Source organism: Lepidochelys kempii, chromosome 1, assembly GCF_965140285.1.
Source record: "Lepidochelys kempii isolate rLepKem1 chromosome 1, rLepKem1.hap1, whole genome shotgun sequence".
Classification (NCBI taxonomy): Eukaryota; Metazoa; Chordata; order Testudines; family Cheloniidae; genus Lepidochelys; species Lepidochelys kempii.
In genome coordinates this window covers 342107499-342125374 of record NC_136380.1, presented here as the reverse complement: position 1 = coordinate 342125374, position 17876 = coordinate 342107499, and the positions used below count along the sequence as shown (strand labels likewise).

Here is a 17876-nt window from a genome sequence, read left to right as displayed (position 1 = left end):
TCTATAACAAAGGGCTTGTCTTCATTACAGGGGTAAATCGACCTAAGTTACGCTACTCCAGCCACGTGACTAACGTAGCTGGAATCAACGTAGCTTAGGTCGACGTACCCCAGTGTCGTCACTGCACTGCGTTGATGGGAGACACTCTCCCGGTCAACTTACCTTCCTCTTCTCAGAAAGGTGGAGTACCAGGGTCGACCGGAGACCGCTCTGCCATCGATTTAGCGGGTTTGCACTAGACTGGCTAAATCAATCCCTGCTGCATTGATTGCAGCAGCGTCGTAGTGAAGACTAGCCCATAGAGATAAACTCTGAACTGCAAAGTGGGGTTTCTGGAGCTGTGTTCAAGGCTGTCCAGATCCAGGATTTTACTTCAGCCCATTCTATAGAGGAAGAGTCTAGTCATGAAGGCTAAATTCTGATCAATGGAGTTGGAAAGTGCTTGAAGCCTGGGCTCACATCTATAAGCAATAAATAATAAAGGGCCAAATCATCAAGTCCTTATTCGTTGACTTCACACCTGCTTTAGGATTTGGGCCCATATGCACCAGTATTCACACTTCCTTCTGCCTCTGGGTCCTGGAAGAAACTAGGTGTTTGTCATTACAGACTGTGGGCCTGAGTCTTTCCATTGACTTTCCTGGGAGCTGTGTTTGTAAATACACAGACATTTCAAGGTCTAATCAAAAGGGGAATTGCATTTCCTGGAAAATAAACAGCTCAGACTTGCCCTGTTGGGTTCCAGATTCTGTCACCTGTACCTTTTGCTGTTGCGTTAGCATGTCAGCGAGGGTTGAGTCAAATACAACAGACTTACCACCCTCTCTCCCCTGTGTCTTTTCCAACTGCAGAAATTCTACAATCAGGTCTCTACCCCGCTCCTCAAGAAAGTGGAGTTCAACTATCCTCAGGGATCAGTGTCAGATGTCACCCAGAACAGTTTCGATAACTACTTTGGAGGGTCGGAGATTGTGGTGGCGGGAAAGGTTGACTCCGACAATGTGCAGCACCTGCAGAGTATTATCACAGCCACATCAGTGAGTCAGGCTCCCTGGAGAACACCAGTTCTTGTGGCTCGCAGGGGCACGGCCTTCTCTGCATGAGGGGTAGAATAGGTCGTACTGTCTGCAGTACCCCAGCCTCTGTGCGGGTTTATGCCAATGGCTGTGGGGAGTGACTTTCCTATCACTATTCCTGTCTTCAGTAGAATCTCCTAATAGTAACACATTGTACCAGAATAGGGTTGCCAACTTTCTACTCGCACAAAACCGAACACCCTTGCCCTGCCCCCTGTCCTGTCGTCCTCTGAGAACTGGCCCATGCCCTGCCCCTTCTCCGAGGCCCTGTCCCCACTCACTCCAACCCCCCTCCCTCTGTCACTTGCTCTCCCCACCCTCACTCACTCGCTCATTTTCACCGGGCTGTCTCAGGGGGCTGGGGGGCTGGAGCAGGTGAGGGCTCTGGCTGGGGGTGCGGGCTCCAGGGTGGGGCCAGAAATGAGGAGTTCAGGGGGCTAGGGGGGCTCCAGGTTGAGGCGGTGGGTTGGGATGCGAGAGGGGATGAGAGCTCCAGCTAGGAGTGCGGGCTCTGGTGTGGGGCTGGAGATGAGGGATTTGGGGTGCAGGAGGGGTCTCCGGGCTGGGGCTGAGAGCTTCGGAGTATGGGAGGGTGAGGGCTCTGACTGGGGGTGCGGGCTCTTGGGTGCAGCTGAGGATGAAGGGTTGGGGTCTAGGAGGGTGCTCCAGGCTGGGACCGAGGGGTTCGGAGGTATGGGCTCTGGGGTGGGGCTCGGGATGAGGAGTGTGGGGTGCAGGAGGGTGCTCTGGGCTGGGACTGAGGGATTTGGAGGGTGGGAGAGGATCGGGCTGGGGCAGGGGATTGGGACACCGGGGGGGTGAGGGCTCTGGCTGAGGTTGTGGGCTCTGGCGTGGGGTTGGGGATGAGGGGTGTGGGGTGCAGGAGGGTGCTCTGGGCTGGGACCGAGGGGTTCAGAGGGCAGGAGGGGGATCAGGGCTGGGGCAGGGGGTGGGGGTGCAGGAAGGGGCTAGGGGTGCAGGAAGGGGCTAGGGGTGCAGGCTCTGGATGGTGCTTACCTCAGGCAGCTCCCGGAAGCAGCCACATGTCCCCCCCTCTGGCTCCTACATGGAGGCACGGCCAGGCGGCTTTGCTGCACGCTGCCCCATCTGCAGGCACCACCCCCACAGTTCCCATTGGCTGCGGTTCCCTGCCAATGGAAGCTGCGGGGGTGGCACTTGGGGAGGGTGCAGTGTGCGGAGCCCCCTGGCTGCCCCTACACGTAGGAGCCAGAGGTGGGACATGCCAGCTGCTTCCCTGAGCCGCCAGGATCCCTTTTCAACCAGGTCACCGTATACCACAACAATACTTCAGTGTAGGCCACATCCTTGCTTTCAGCCCCTTCACTGCGCACTCCTCCTCCGCAGCTGGTGGAGGCTCAGTGGAGCCATTCCACAGCAGCTGCTGCTCCCCCTCTGTGGGAGGCAATGGCTGGCGGATGCACTATCCTGGCTTTGTGAGTGTGCACAAAGAGCCTCCCCGAGGCCCCCACCAGAGATGGGATCCGCCAGGTGCAAGGGATCGTCTCGCACTTCACAGGCTCTCCAGAGCCTGTCCTGCTCGCTCGGCAGAACTCCCCCGGGTCCGGTGCAGTACCCCCCGGCTCTGGGGTGAGCACAGAGGAGAGAGCAGGATTTGTCCTGTAAGCGGTGTACTGCTCAGCACAGCTCCCTCTCCTCTGCTAAGAGCTCTCCACCCCCTTCCTCACTCCCACCCCAAGTAGCACCTACAGCTCCCCTTCTTCCTTGGTACGTGCAGGGAGAGCTCTCCCGGCTTTTTCAATCTGCTATGACACAGTCACTGGGGGAGGAGGGGAGGTGCAATAGACCCCCTTCACCCAGCCCTACTCTTGCTGGCCAACACAGCCCTGTTAGCAGAATCACTTTCTAAATATGTGGGGGATCAGATTCCTAACAAGGGGGCCCCAGTTTTTTAAACGTCTGCCTGGGTCCTGATCCAGGGCTGTGGGGGTGGCGTGACGTGGTGGCTTCATTTCACCGGCTCACACTGTGATCTTGGTATCTTTCATTCCTTGCTTAGTCGAACGCCGAGCTAGTCCTGGAGACCCTGGCAGATGTTGAGGGACTGGAGGATTTCCTGAAGAAAGAGCCACATGCCGACCCCAAATTCACCGAGAAGCTGTGGGCCTATCTGACCATCAACCAGCTCCTAGCTGAGAGGTGGGGAGAAATGCCAGATGGGGACTTTTGATAGGGACCTAGCTGACCTGGAAAAGGGCTGGCAGACGTCACTGGGAGATGAGGATTATCGGCACCTCTCAGGATCAGAAGAATTTGTACATTTGATTGTACAAATGAGGAATATAAATCTAAACCAAAGAGCGTGCCAGCTTTGCACCCTTGGTTCACTCCTTCCCTCTCCTCTCTAATTGCAGGCATAAGGTTTTGGTTCAGCTTGTTCTAGCGACAGGTCAGCGGTCTGAATGTGGGTTGGGGATTGAATGAGTGAAGTTAATGAACAAAGACTGAGTAAAAGGATTTGGCCCCTTGTTCTTATAGGTCTTGATCCATCTCCCATTGAAGATCCCCATTGAAATCAGTGGGAATTGAATCAGGCTCTTTGGGTCCAATCCAAGGTCCATTGAAGTCAATGGGAGTCTCACGATTGACTTCAGTGGGCTTTGGATCGGGACTTTAATCTTTGCCATTCACATTCCCTAGGTCCTAGCTGGTTCCTACCTTTCTGATTCCCCTGTTTAGGAATAACAAGGATCACCGGCTTGATTTAAGCAGCAGCTGCCCGGCACAGCTGGTAACAAGGGGGTCTATTTATTTTTCAACACAGAAACCTGGCGCCCACTGCTGCTTTGAAAAGGAACATCACCAGATCGATCTTACAGATGTCACTCGACCATCACATCGTGACCCCTTTCACGGCCATGTTGATAGAGAATCCTGAAAGGAATGAGAGAATGTTGGCAGATTCGCCACAAGATCCAAAAAGAGGCTGTTGCCCAGGTGGGTGTCTCCATCTGTCCCATTTTGGCGTTTAACAAACCACCTTGCAGTGGAAATAAGCTGTTCATTGTCACTTATGCAGACTAAAAGGGTGCACTAAGATGGCCGACGTTAGTGCTCATGCTGGGGTCTGTATTTTAAGGGAAAGGCCCTGAATTAAATGGGCAGTTCAACCATCAGCTCCTTGTAGAGTTAAATTTTCAACATGCCTTTTTTGTCGGTGTTACCCTCGGTGGGGACTGACTGCACTGCATTTGCCCATTTTGGCATTTCTGTAAACCTACAATGACAACAGCTTTATTTGTTGTAGGGACAGATACGTCTATTCCACTGGTTCTCAAACTTTTGTACTGGTGACCCCTTTCACATAGCAAGCCTCTCTGCGTGACCCTCCTTATACATTAAAACCACTTTTTTATATATTTAACACCATTATAAATGCTGGAGGCAAAGTGGAGTTTGGGGAGGCGGCTGACAGCTTGTGACCCCCCCATGTAATAACCTCACAACCCCCTGACGGGTCCTGGCGCCCAGTTTGAGAACCTCTGGTCTATTCCCTGTGCTCCCCTTATATAGAGGAGCTGATTGAGTCATGGAGTGGCTGTTTGTGGTCTCTGGAGGACCTCCAAGATTGGGTGTGGATAGGTCACAAGACCACTGGAACTGGAACTCTCTTAAAGATAGTGTGTCTTTGCTCATTAGTCTTCCAGAGTGCTCTCTTTCCTACTTTTCTCTCCAGCCCCCATTTTACAGCAGCCTTCTGTTGGGCCAAAGGGGGACAGGGCTTGTTTGTCCTGTTGGGGCCTGACCTATCAATGCCCATTGATGTCAATGGGTGCCTTTCCACTGCCTTCAGTGGGCACTGGTCAGGCTCTTAATTTATTAAAAAAACACGAGGAGTATAGTCATCACTGCAAAGCCAACTGATGACAAATCCAGTCCAGACTATATTAATAGCTGTTATCAGCATAGGGCACTCAACTGGGATGCAGGATTTTAATTCCTGTCTTTGCTACTGACCTGCTGAGTAACCTTGGGCAAATCACTTCCTCGCCCCGTGCCTTAGCTTCCTCCTCTGTAAAATGGGGATAATGACACTCCCCCCCCCTCCCATTTGTAAAGCATCGTGAGCTATGAAGATGAAAAGAGCTAGATATTTGTATGATTATGTTTCACTCTGGCTGTTCAATGGTCTGTCTGAACTGTGGCGAAAATGAGGCACTGAAAACCAAATTTTACTCCCTGAGGCTATAGCGAATGGTGATTTATCATTTGTTAATAAACAGGAGATATTCTGCTAGATTGAGATGAGAGGGAAGCAACGTGCGTAGCTGCAACAGCACAGTCAATTTTGCCTTTCACTTTAGAACTTTTTATAACTATGCAGAAACTCCAGGCCCACCAGTCCTGCATTCTCACTGGAAAGATATCAGATATGTCCTCATCCTCCTGCAATCAAAGGCGGTTTTTAAGTCTGCAAGATGTTACAGTTGGTTAATTTGTTTTTCTTTTACATTGTAAATCCTCAACTGAGGTCCATGGAGAATGAAAAGATTTTTATTTATACCACGTGCTATAGCTCACCACTTCTACTAAACACGTCTGCGCAGCCATACCCATGTCCATTTGCTAAACCTATTACAATGGGCATTCCGTATACATTGCATCAGCTGATTACTCCAGGCCACGGTTTGCTTTACTTAGTAGGTATGGATGATTTAATTGATATTAACATGGGGGCCATTGTTCTTTCAGCATGCTTACATATTTCCCAATTACATTAGACATTAAGGGTCAGATCCTGTTGCCATTGAAATCAGTGACAAAACTCTCGTTGAGCAACAAGGGACCCATTTATACCTTGAATAAGCCAGAATCAACCCAGATTTAGACTGGCTTCTGCCTTAGGTAGTCCTGTCCCGGACTAGCTTCGCGGTCGTTGGCCAGCATTGAATTCACTCATTTTTTTAAAAGAACTGGTTAATTACGTATTTCATATTATGGCATTGTGAGACCAGACTGGACGCTGGATTTTTCCATTGCCTAATACGCAGCAGCATGAATGTAGGGCAAAATTCTGAAGACCCAGTACAGTTTTTAACTAATTCTTTCTCTCAAGCCAAACTCCCACTCAGTGGGAGTTTTGCCTGAGTAACAACCGAGTAAGCTCTGAATTAGGGTGAGCCTGTACAAAATAACCTCAGTTCTTATTTCTCGCATGCCTAAAGGCTAAAGAAAGCGCTTAACCCCAGCACATGCTGAAGGTCTTTGCCTAATCGAGGCCTATTCATGTGAGTAAAGGTTAAAGGCCCTACATTTCAAAAATAGGCTCACACGGAGCGCGTTAAGGGCTTGTCTGCTTGGACATTTAATCCACAGCAAAGTGGGGTGTACACTGCCAGGCACTTTGCAGTGTAGCTGCGGGAGCCTGGGTAGCGGCAGCAGCCGCACGGTGGCTCAACCCTGCCAGGCGTGTACCCAGCGGCTCCAGGGGCATTTGTACTTGGCCCAGCTAAGCCAGGCCTCTGCTGCTGCCTGTATGACCCAGGCTACACTGCTGTTCATGCTCACACTGGCTCGTGGAGAGCTAGAGCAAGTATATGTACACAAGCAGGAGAAATCACACCTTCCTCGTGTTAGCTATGGGTCGCCAGCGCATAGCCTAAGTGTCTGTGCAGACCCCCTAACATACCCTAACAGTTCCTCAGTGCACTTTGATCTAGCCCGCGTCGAAATGGGACTAGATCAAAGCACATTAAGGAACTGTTAGTGCACGTCAGCAGGGTTCACATGTACACCCTAGTGTGGGATAGATTCACACCCCAGCTTGCCATGGACTAAATGTTCATGTAGGCAAGTCTGTTATACGGACAAAACTGCACAGGATCGTTTCAGGGGACAAGGCAAGATGTCACGTTTATTATAATAACACAATTTGATTTAAGACCAATAACTAATATCTAATACCTATGTATACACACACACACACACACATCAGCTGTTCTGCAGCTGCTGTATAGTTATCAGTCCTGAATGTAGCTTGAGTTCGTGGCTTGGGTTCGTAGCCTGTGGCAGCTAACTGGCCAGGAAAGCCGGGCACAAGGAAGAGCTGGGTCTCTGTTGGGCATGCACCGATGTGCTTCCATGTTGGCAGCAGAATGTTACCCTCCAAAGTCTTCCTTCTCACCCACCGTTTTTGTAGGCTTTAGTTTGAATCCAGAGTCTATAGGTCTTGCTGTGTCACGCTGCCTCTGGGTTCGGTGTGATTGGTCAGCCGTCAATTGCAGACATGACTTTCAGCCTTGGACCTGGCTTTGATGTTTCTTCAATTGGACTTTTGTTCTTTTCTTTTAAGGGTGGATTCGTCTTGCTTTGTCAGGGCTGTTGTCTGCATCTTCAGCCATTGGTGTTTACACTTTATTTCATCAGGACTGGCTGGGGCTGGAGGTTGATTCCATCATCCATATATACCTCATTCACACATCTAAACTACACTAATAAGGTTACAGCAGGGTTTTGCAAAACTGAAGTGAGCATTTTAAAATGGAGTTTGGGACAAGTTAAAATGGAGTTTGGGTTACAACATCGACAAGTGTAAGGAATGGCAAACAGTGAACAGAAGTTACAATAAGAAAAGGAGGACTTGTGGCACCTTAGAGATTAACAAATTTATTTGAGCATAAGCTTTCGTGAGCTACAGCACACTTCATCGGATGTAGCTCGCGAAAGCTTATGCTCAAATAGATTTGTTAGTCTCTAAAGTGCCTCAAGTACTCTTTTTCTTTTTGCGAATACAAACTAACACGGCTGCTACTCTGAAACCAGAAGTTACAATGTTGAAGCAGTGCAAGTTCCAGTGATTTAAGCAGCAATTGGATTAAAAGTGAAACTCAATTAGCCAGTTATTGGCGTACCTGGTTTTATGAATGAATGTAGTTTCATTCATAATACTTTACTTATGAAGTTTATTAATAAAGTGAACAATTAAAAACAATTTCATTGATCAGTTCTACAAGCCCTTAATTGTAAATCAGCCAGATTCTGTTCTGAGATACAGCCATGTAAATCTGGCATAATTCTCCTGCAGTAAATTGGATCAGAATCCCGATCATTGTGTGCTAAAGTGAAAAGTACGATGATCCTTTATCAGTGCAGCCATTTTTACTAATTTCCAATTTCATGTAACCTCTTCACAAACAGGTACTTTAGGTGTAGTCTCCAATGGCCTTGATCAGTCCATCCCACCCTGGGCGAAACCCACAGCTACAGCAGAGCGTCTATTAAGTGCTCGCAGGGCTCCAACTATATCTTCTGATCCTCGCATAACTGCAGGTAAAAGACAGTGGGCTATCTGCTTTACTCCCTTTTGCTTTGCTTAGTATAGCTCTTGTATACAAAGGTATGTGTGTGTGTATGGGTAGGGGGAAGAGAGCAATGGCGGAAGAAGCCAAATGGTCCCTTTAACCAAATGGATGGAGATAGCACTGCCTGCTTGCCATTCAACTAGGGACAGTCACTGCATTGCATTGGTTTTGACGTGCCATTTCCCCCACCCACTTTCAGAGGTCACTGGTCTCCACTGGTAGAGTCCACATTCCAGTTTGAGAGCAGTGCAAAATCCCCCCATGCTCTCAAGAGGGGGCCTCAGCAGTCAAGTCTGGATACAGATTTGGCTCTGAATCTGAACTTGCAAAAGGCAAAGGCAAAGAAACACAGAATATTTGTTGCATAGCTGCTACAGAAGGGGAATTTCAAAGCCTCATTTCTTCACTTTGATGCTGCCTTGCAATTGTTCTCAGCACCCATGTCACAAAGATTTGGGCCCACATATTCTAAAGCAGGGATCGGCAACCTTTGGCACACGGCCCATGCCGCTTCCCGCAGCCCGCATTGGCCTGGAATGGTGAATCACGGCCAGTGGGATCTGCGATCAGCTGAACCTGCGGACGCTGCAGATAAACAAACGGTCCCGGACTGTCAGCGGATTTCCCTGATTGGCCGCGTGTCAAAGGTTGCCGATCCCTGGTCTAAAACATCCAGTAATTCTGGATGTCGCCATGCTGGATTCAGTAGGGCCTGATTTTCAGAGATTTTCAAGTTAGCAGCCACTGTGCATGTTCAACCCCTCTGAAAAATCCAGCTCTAAATGACCCAAACTGGGCACCAAAAAAATCCGAAATGAGAGGCTGTTTTTGCAGTTTAGGCCCAAGTCTAAATGACATGGTGCTGAGAAGAATGAGGGGGGATTTGATAGCTGCTTTCAACTACCTGAAAGGGGGTTCCAAAGAGGATGGCTCTAGACTGCTCTCAGAGGTGGCAGATGACAGAACGAGGAGTAATGGTCTCAAGTTGCAGTGGGGGAGGTTTAGACTGGATATTAGGAAAAACTTTTTCACTTAGAGGGTGGTGAAACACTGCAATGGGTTACCTAGGGAGGTGGTGGAATCTCCTTCCTTAGAGGTTTTTAAGGGCAGGTTTGACAAAGCCCTGGCTGGGATGATTTAGTTGGGGATCGGTCCTGCTTCGAGCAGGGGGTTGGACTAGATGACCTCCTGAGGTCCCTTCCAACCCTGATAGTCTATGATTCTATGCTATACAGGAGGTCAGACTAGCTGATCACAGTGGTCCCTTCTGGCCTTGGAATCAATGAATTTGAAGCTGATGAATAAAGGTACTTCGCCCTAACTCTGTACAGAGAGATCTCTCATCTGCCCTGAGTTTGCTTTTGGAATGGGAGTATTGTGTACATTTTGCTTTGGTAAAACAGACATCACATGCTCATCTTGTGGCTTCACTGGAGAGTAACAGTCGACGATTGCTACCAGTTAATGCAGCTATTCCTGTAGCCAAAGCGGTAGAGGCCAGTGCTCTCAAGTTGAAACCGTATTCATAACCCATGCAGGGGGTCATTACAGACAGCCCAAAGTTACACCCAAAATATGCATGGCACTCAAGTAAGTAGCAGTTCTTTAGAAGCATGGTGCATCACTTAAGTGATTTAAAGCGTGAATGGACAAAGCCCTAGAAAATATACTCTAGGGGATGATCATTAGGATGGATTAGATGATCTAATAGGTCTTCCCTGCCATCTGCTACTGGGAGTCGCAGTCTGTCCAAAGGACTCTCTTTCTGGCTCATCTGTAGTAGCAAAGCTAATGCAACATTATTTCCAGAGTTAATTCCCATTGTAAATGACAGCATGAATGTTGTGTGGTAGATAAGGATCTCTGGATTCTCTGAAGGCTGCTGGGTCTTGTTAACACTTGGGTCTCTGCCATGATTTAATGTCTAACTCACACAAAAGATCTGGTAGAGCGTCGTCTTAATAACAATGCAGACATATGCAACAGTAACCGCCCGCCCCCCTTTGAAGGCGTGCTCGGGGCAAGGCCAAGGGTTAATTTTAGACTTTGAAATAGTTAAACTTACTGTTTTGGAAAGGAAAAAAATGAGCAAGATAGTCCAGCTCCCGACTCAGGGGCGTTCTCTGCACTGGCAATTCTTTGCATTATTCTGTATTTAGGGGCTTGATCCTGCTCCTGTTGACGTCAATGGCAAAACTCCCATTGGCTTCAATGGCAAGGGGAGGGGTGGGGATCAAGCCATTAGGCAGAATAAGGACATAGGATGTAGAGATGGGTCCCAGCTCTGAAGTTTGGATTTAGATCTGAACTTTGCCCCCAGTTGTTTGGGGGGGAAGAATGAGGGGGTTCAGCTCTGGGCTTCTGGATCAACCTCATCTCTAGTATTACCTGCTGGATACAAGCTTTTTAAAAGAAGGTAGCTCAGACTCTCACAATCATGATGTAGCACATGGTGTTTTCCAGCACGCAGCTCAATCAGTTAACCCTGTAACTCAACGCAATGAGTTACATGCTGAGGCCGGGAAGGCTTCCAGGAGTCTCCCCTGGGAGCTGTAGAGTTGCCATCTGCTGTCTCCCAGGGCTGGCCAGCAACTGCTGGGAACGTTCTGCTTTTAAGCCTTTATTATGCTCCCGACATGACTGACAGGGCCAGCAGGGCGGCGCCAACCTTGCCCACAGCTGCTCTTTAACCCCTTCATCGCCAGTGCAGGGTTTATACACCCCATCACAGACCTATGGGGATTTTTGGTTCATTTAAAAAAAATGTAACAGGCCTCTGTAAGGATTGCTTGGGAATTTCCCCATCTACCAAAAGTGGATAATGCTACTTATTCCTTTCCCAGGAGTGTTGTGGGATCATTGGTTAACATCGTAGAGTGGAAGCACTTTGAAATCGGCTGTGCCTATCTATGTGCATAGGTAGAACTAAACGTATAGAGCAGTGAGGAAACACTGTTCAGATCTCACACACGTAGTCACACCCCTACTTTCATTTTGTTTTTTTATTCCCTACTTATTTTTGTACCTTAGTTGACAATGACCCACATTTCATCATCCATCTGCTAAAGAGCCAGGAGAACATCTGCTTCAATATTGACTCAAGGCCTGGAAAGATCCTGAACTTGGTTTCAGATCCTGATTCTGGTAAGAGAATATGAATAGTTTCCATTTATATAGCACCATGCAGCCCAAAGAATCTGAAAGGCCTTGGTTTGGGGAAAGGAATATGTACCAGGTTCATTGTGATGATTCTTGCTTTACTGACTGTCGGTTCTAATCAAGCCAATTTTCCTCTGACCTGAGATGGACTTCAATGCAGCTACCTCTGATTTATGTAGATGTAAATGAAATCAGCATTAGAGCACACATAAGTTGCAGAACAGGCTTGCTGGGCTTAATCTCAATAATGTGAACACTAAATCGAAACATTGTATCAGTTCCCTGGACACTGGCATGATGCTTGTAATGTTCTCTACATAACACGGATACTAAGCAATCTTCAGAGCAACTTCTTCCTACATACTTGGCTTCCCAGTATTGCTCTTTGCCTGTCAATGCTGGCAGTCATTGCTGTACTCTGTGTGGATTGTGGTTTTGAACAGGTAGCCTATTAGTAGCTTTCCATCAGCAACTCAGTACAGTCCCTGTCAGCTGGCACTGGACTGAGCAATGGGTGAGCCTGGGCAGTTAGATGAAATGTACTTAGATGTAAAATAGAAAAAGCTCACACCTTCTTACAACCCTGGCTGCTATGATCTTAGGAAATTCAAACAAGCATCATAACATGCCTACAAGGTCGTGCTCAGCAGGTAAATTGCAGTGATTACACAAGCACACACTTTGGATCACTTGCAGACACTAGAATTAATGGTATCTAATGTGTTCCGTTAACTCTGATCTATAGGCTATACATGGATAGACTTCTGCAGATGCACCAACAATATCTTATCCATTCCACTGGAAACCTGCCACTGTGGGGCTATATTTCTTCCATTTGCACTTTCAGTTGAGCACAAAGAAAGCAGCGGGAGAGAGAGAAAGGAAGAAAAGAAATGTCGTCTTTGGGGCCGAGCAGGAAATTAAATAAATAACTAAGTCCCAAAACTGTGCATTGGGAAGTGGCCCTCTCTGCTTAGAGTGCTTTAGGTCTTATGATTTGTTTGTCTCCTATTACTTGAATAAGTCTCTGCATTACGTGTCAAAAACTCATGGGAAACACCACATACTCTACTTTTCATAGGGATCGTGATCAATGGGCAGCTCACTGGGGCCAAGAAGCAAGAGAATAAAAAACTGAGCACCTATTTTGGCAAAATTGGATTCTATTTCAAAAACAAAGGCTTGAAAGTAGAGATCAGCACAGAGACAATCATCCTGAAAGACGGATCTTACAGCACCGCTCTGTCCTGGTCCGACACAGGAAGTATCATTCGGAAAAGGTAAGAGGAGGCGCATTTCCAATGTACTTTGTGGAAACTATTTGGAATGTGTTGATCCCTGTTGATCCGAGGGCAAGAATTACACCTGAACTTCCGTGGGGAAATGAGCCTGGCTTGGCTTTCTAATCCTTCCTCAAAATGAAGAGAACAAAGTCCTGGTTCACCCACTGAGCAGCTGCATGTGTCTGAGTAGCTCAGTCATCCCTGTGGCTATAGACGCTAATATTTCTTATTTGTTCTGTAGCAGAATTCAGGGTCCAATCAGGGATCAAGCCCCCAGTGTGCTAGGTGCTGTACAACCACAAAACAAAAGGATAGTCCCTGCCCCCAAACAACTTACAGTCTAAGTATAACATAGGGGGAAATGGATGGATACAACAAACTAATGGGGACAGCACCAAGAAATCAGCATGATAAGCAATGGTCTCAACAATGAAGCTATTATGAACGGTTTATGATTATGAATGATAAAGGCACCTTGATCTTTTTTGTATTGACCCTACATTGCCATAGTGAATGAGCCCGGTGTTAGGCAATAGGAACTTGTGAGTTCTAATCTTGACTCTGCCACTGACTTTGCTATGTAGAGCTGGGCAAGTTAGTGAATTTCTCTGCTTCAGTTTTCCAAATGTGATCATACCCTTGCACGGATTTGTTGGGTGGTAACAAAAGCTCTGTAAATCCTCATTAAAAACCGGGACTGATTGGGACTGATACTGCATTCTTCACACGTCATTGTACACAACAAGCGAAGTGCCTCAGCAGAACCAGGGACGCAGCTCTCATTTCTGTTTTATGCTTCCGCTAGGCTGCTTGTGTCTGTGAAGAAAGAGCGCACTGTCACTATTGCCATGGACACAGAAATGTCCTTCATGGTTTTGCTTCACCGTGTGTGGAAGAATCACCCGGTCAACGTTGATTTCTTAGGGATCTACATTCCCCCTACAAACCGGTTCTCACCCAGCGCACATGGTCTGATAGGTAAAGCCTTATGGTCGGGTGGCAGGAGGAGGGATACGAGTCTATTGGTTTTGGCTAGAACTCTGTGTGCTGGGGAAGAAGGAAATCATCAACAAGAGGAGAAAAAAATCCCATATCTAGCATAGTGTTGTTTAACTTTCCATCAAAATAATTAATTGGCTTTCCCGTGATAAATCTTTCTTTATCAACCACTGGGCCAGATCCTCCACTGGTGTTCGTTGGGGTAGCTCCATTCAAGTCAATGGAGCTAAGCTGATTTACAGGTGCAGAGGATTGGCCCCCTGTATTTTAGCCAAATTCTGTCCTCATTTATGGCAAGACCAACAGTGTGTTCAGCAGGTGCCCTTTCATATCTACTTGACTTCCAGAGCTCAAAGCTCAGTTTTATGATAATGCATTAATAGTCACAGGGCATGAAATAAGATAAGGCCCCTTCCCCAAAGACATTATGATCCAAACAGAGGACAAAAAAAGGAAAGTAATAGAGCAGTTAGGTATGTTAGTTCCGAGGTGATTTAATTATTTACATGCTGCCACTTAATATAAGACACTGGTGGATAGACTTAGACTTTGTACATCAGCAGACAGTCACAACTCCAGTTCGGTGCTTCCGTGTGACTATGCAACTTACCAAACCCAGCATGAAGCACGTGAAAACCAAAGAGAAATCATTCTCAGTCCCTGGGGTTCAACTGTGGAATGAATTTATAGAATAAGTCAGACTGATCTGGAGTCTGACCACTTGCAGGGCATCTGCTCTGTGATGAAGCCTCCCCACCATAGCCAATTGGTTAGGGGAGAGGAGAAGAAGAATTAATGACTCTCCCTCCCCACCTCACATCTATGTTTTTCCCCAGCAGAGTCCCCTTTCTCAGGGAAGGGGGAAGAGTAGAAGACTCCGGATATCTCCTGGAGATCTTACCCTCTACAAATCTAATTTACCTGACAACCATTTCCATACCACAGTAATGGGGGATACCCTGAGATGGATGGTTCTTTCCTGTGCAGGTCACTTTTAAAAACAAAACAAAAACACCCTCACCCTTTTAAAATTCAGGAATCCCTAGGAAAGTTCCACAGCAGAACAGAACTAGTCAGCATGAGCTTGCCTGACTGATCTTCCCAGCCCCGCTCTGCTTAAGCGGAAACAGTCAGCTGGCTCTAAAGCAGAGCGCCAACCTCCACAATGTAGAAGGTCCTAAGGCATTACAGAGACCAATTTGAATGCTTGGGATTGTGATTTTTATAATCTGATAGCTGAAGGCCGTGACATGCAAGCAGTTTTAACCTTCTCTTTGGCCAGGCCAATTCATGTCTGAACCAGCCGTGCACATCTACAATGAAAGACCCGGTCGGGATCCAGAGAAACCAGAAGCAACCATGGAAGTGAAAGGACACAAACTTACTGTCACCAGGTAGGAATTCTGAGCAAACTCAGCCAAGAAAAAGATGAGGCCCTAAAATGTTTGGTAACCTCCCTTCTGAATGTAGTCAATGAAAATATCTTTAATTACATATTTCAGAGTAAACAGCCATGTTAGTCTGTATTCGCAAAAAGAAAAGGATCACTGCATCCGATGAAGTGAGCTGTAGCTCACGAAAGCTCATGCTCAAATAAATTGGTTAGTCTCTAAGGTGCCACAAGTACTCCTTTTCTTTTTTCTTTAATCACAGTCATTCTCCAACAATGATTTCTTCGCTCTGTGATCCCCACCCTCCACCCCAATTTTCTCTGCTTACAAGTAAAGCATATTTTTTTTTTCCTAACTGTCAGCACAGCAGACCCAACACAGCACTGAAAGTCAAGCTAGGTTTTTTCCTGTTTGTGGACCATCACTAGTAATAAAAACCCCCCTGGCTAAATTCTGCCCTATGTTACAACTACGGAATCCCCATTGCCTATGTCTTGGTTGGGCAGTCCGCTACCTGGTGTACTCTCTGCACTAGGGGTCCATGGAAACCCTTCTGTGTTGCTGCAAATACATGGCTGTGGCAGGAGAAGGGGCTGGGAGGGAGGCCAGGAGCAGCTACTCTATGCAGTGGATTTCACCCTCAGTATTAGTTCAGAAAGTAATGCTGGTCTCAGGAGGGGATTAGCCCAGCGGGGGAGCGAATGGCAGCATGACTCCTCAGGGGCCTGTGTTGCAAGTAGGGGGGCCCGGGACTTCTCAACAGTAAAAATAGAGCAGGATTTCCTTATGAATCCGCTGCTTTTAGGCTTCGCCAACTTAGCAGGAAACCTCTCCCCAGCTTTTAGGAGGAAGCATGGTGGGAAACCTGCAGGTTTCAGCTTGAAGATCAAGACGACTTGGCTTTGTGGGGGGTTTTCCCAGACAAGGCGGCCCCTGCACTTTGCTCTCCGGAGCTTCCTGTGGAAACCCTGCATGTGGTGCAGTCTTTTTCAAACAGAGGAAAGCGGCACTGGCATAAACCTACACACATCGCAAAGCGTGTCAGTTACATCCTTTACCTCCCCCTGGGAAACAAGACAGTAGCATGTCTCTTCAGGAGTCAGAAATACCTACAGTTCTCCCAATTAGTACAGCTTTATACCTCGCTTGCAAGTGAGAATAAATGTACTCTGAACAAGGTATCCCAAATCCAGCAAGGGAAACAAAATGGAACACAGTCCCTACAGAGCAGGAACACACAACAAAGGGCCAGATCCTAGGAGATCCAACACCACTGTTGGAAATCCACTGGTTAGGTCCATACTGTTACCATCCTAGGCAGTTGGATGCAGAGATCTCCGCCCCATACAGGTGATGGCAGAGTTGTCCTATGCAGAGACACACAAATTTTGGCCCTAGCTTATTCATTTAGCACCCAGTTTTGCCAACCTTATTTGTTGTAATCAGCTGGACTGTGGGTGTAGTAAAGTACTATCCAATGTGCGCCAAGGTGGCATAACTGGGTCCTTACTCCACTGTCAAAGATACGGATTTCACCTAATGGTAGAACACACCTGGCCAGTTGTTTTCCTACATTCTCCCTGCTCTTGCCACTCAACGCTTCTGAAGCTTTGTTAGCAGCACATACATTACACTGGGGTTTGAAGCTTATTTTTCATGAGAATGAAACATAAAAGGACAGCAAGGACTCTCTCCATGTAGCATATAGCAGAGGGGAAGCAAATATGGAAACCTTGCTCTGTCGGATCCTTCAGGTTGAGTCTCTTCCAGCCAGCACAGACAGTGCTCCTCCGCACAGGTAGTCTACTTTGTCAGGGCCTGATTCTGACACTCATGTAGCATCATACTCTGCAAATAGTCCCTCTGGAGTCAGCGGAGCTACTTGTGGAGAGAGGAAGTACCGAATGTAAGGCTGTCGTGCTCTGGCTACCCATGAGCAGCATGGCTTACTGCAGCTTCACTTCCAGAAGCCACAGTTCATTTGATTTTTCTCATTATTCTTTTAAGTGGGTGAGGTGGCATCAGAAACATCTGTTGCCTCCATGCTCAGCCCCAAATGGCAGCTGGAAGGCATCTCCCAGGGAGGCAGGTACAATCACACAGCTTTGGTTACTACAGCTTGCCGTAGGGTGTGTGTTAGGCTTTTATGGAGGTAGGAATCTTCTGTCATTTAAGACCGGATGATCAGCCCATAGGCGCACGCAGACGACTCCTGCTAAAGTCAGACTATTGCTGTTCAGGCCCGATTGCTGCATTATCTTTTCTACTTGTCCCATCACCACCCATTATCTTTGTTGCTCTCTTTATTGCAGCGGGTTGCAGAAGGACTACAGGACAGACCAAGTGTTTGGAACCAATGTGCACTGCTGGTTTGTCCACAACAGCGGGAAGGGTTTCATTGATGGCCACTATAAAGATTATCTTGTTCCCCACCTGTACAGCTTTCTGAAGAACCCCTGAAAGGCTACAAGCTCAACCAATCTGTAAAGAAAAAAAAAATCTCCCCCCTCCCCTCCACACCCAGACAAATGTTCAGACTCCTAGCTGTTCTCAGGGTAACACAGCAGGTGAATGTAATGAAAGGTGGCTAGCACGTATCTAACTTAAGGGGCCATTGCTCAATGAAAG

The 17876-nt window shown here is 47.4% G+C and overlaps 1 protein-coding gene across 1 annotated transcript in view; it reads left to right on the top strand.

Annotated features, from left to right (window-relative positions):
* Positions 1–17856, top strand: part of ITIH2 (inter-alpha-trypsin inhibitor heavy chain 2) — a 38635-nt gene extending 20779 nt beyond the window's left edge. The window contains exons 13-21 of the mRNA XM_073328819.1: positions 852–1037; positions 3115–3254; positions 3880–4052; positions 8253–8384; positions 11447–11560; positions 12657–12855; positions 13664–13836; positions 15140–15251; positions 17561–17856. Of these exons, the coding sequence (XP_073184920.1) occupies positions 852–1037; positions 3115–3254; positions 3880–4052; positions 8253–8384; positions 11447–11560; positions 12657–12855; positions 13664–13836; positions 15140–15251; positions 17561–17708 (1377 nt within the window). The 3' untranslated portion in view covers positions 17709–17856. The remainder of the gene's footprint in view (positions 1–851; positions 1038–3114; positions 3255–3879; positions 4053–8252; positions 8385–11446; positions 11561–12656; positions 12856–13663; positions 13837–15139; positions 15252–17560) is intronic.
* The last annotated feature ends 20 nt before the right edge of the window (positions 17857–17876 follow it).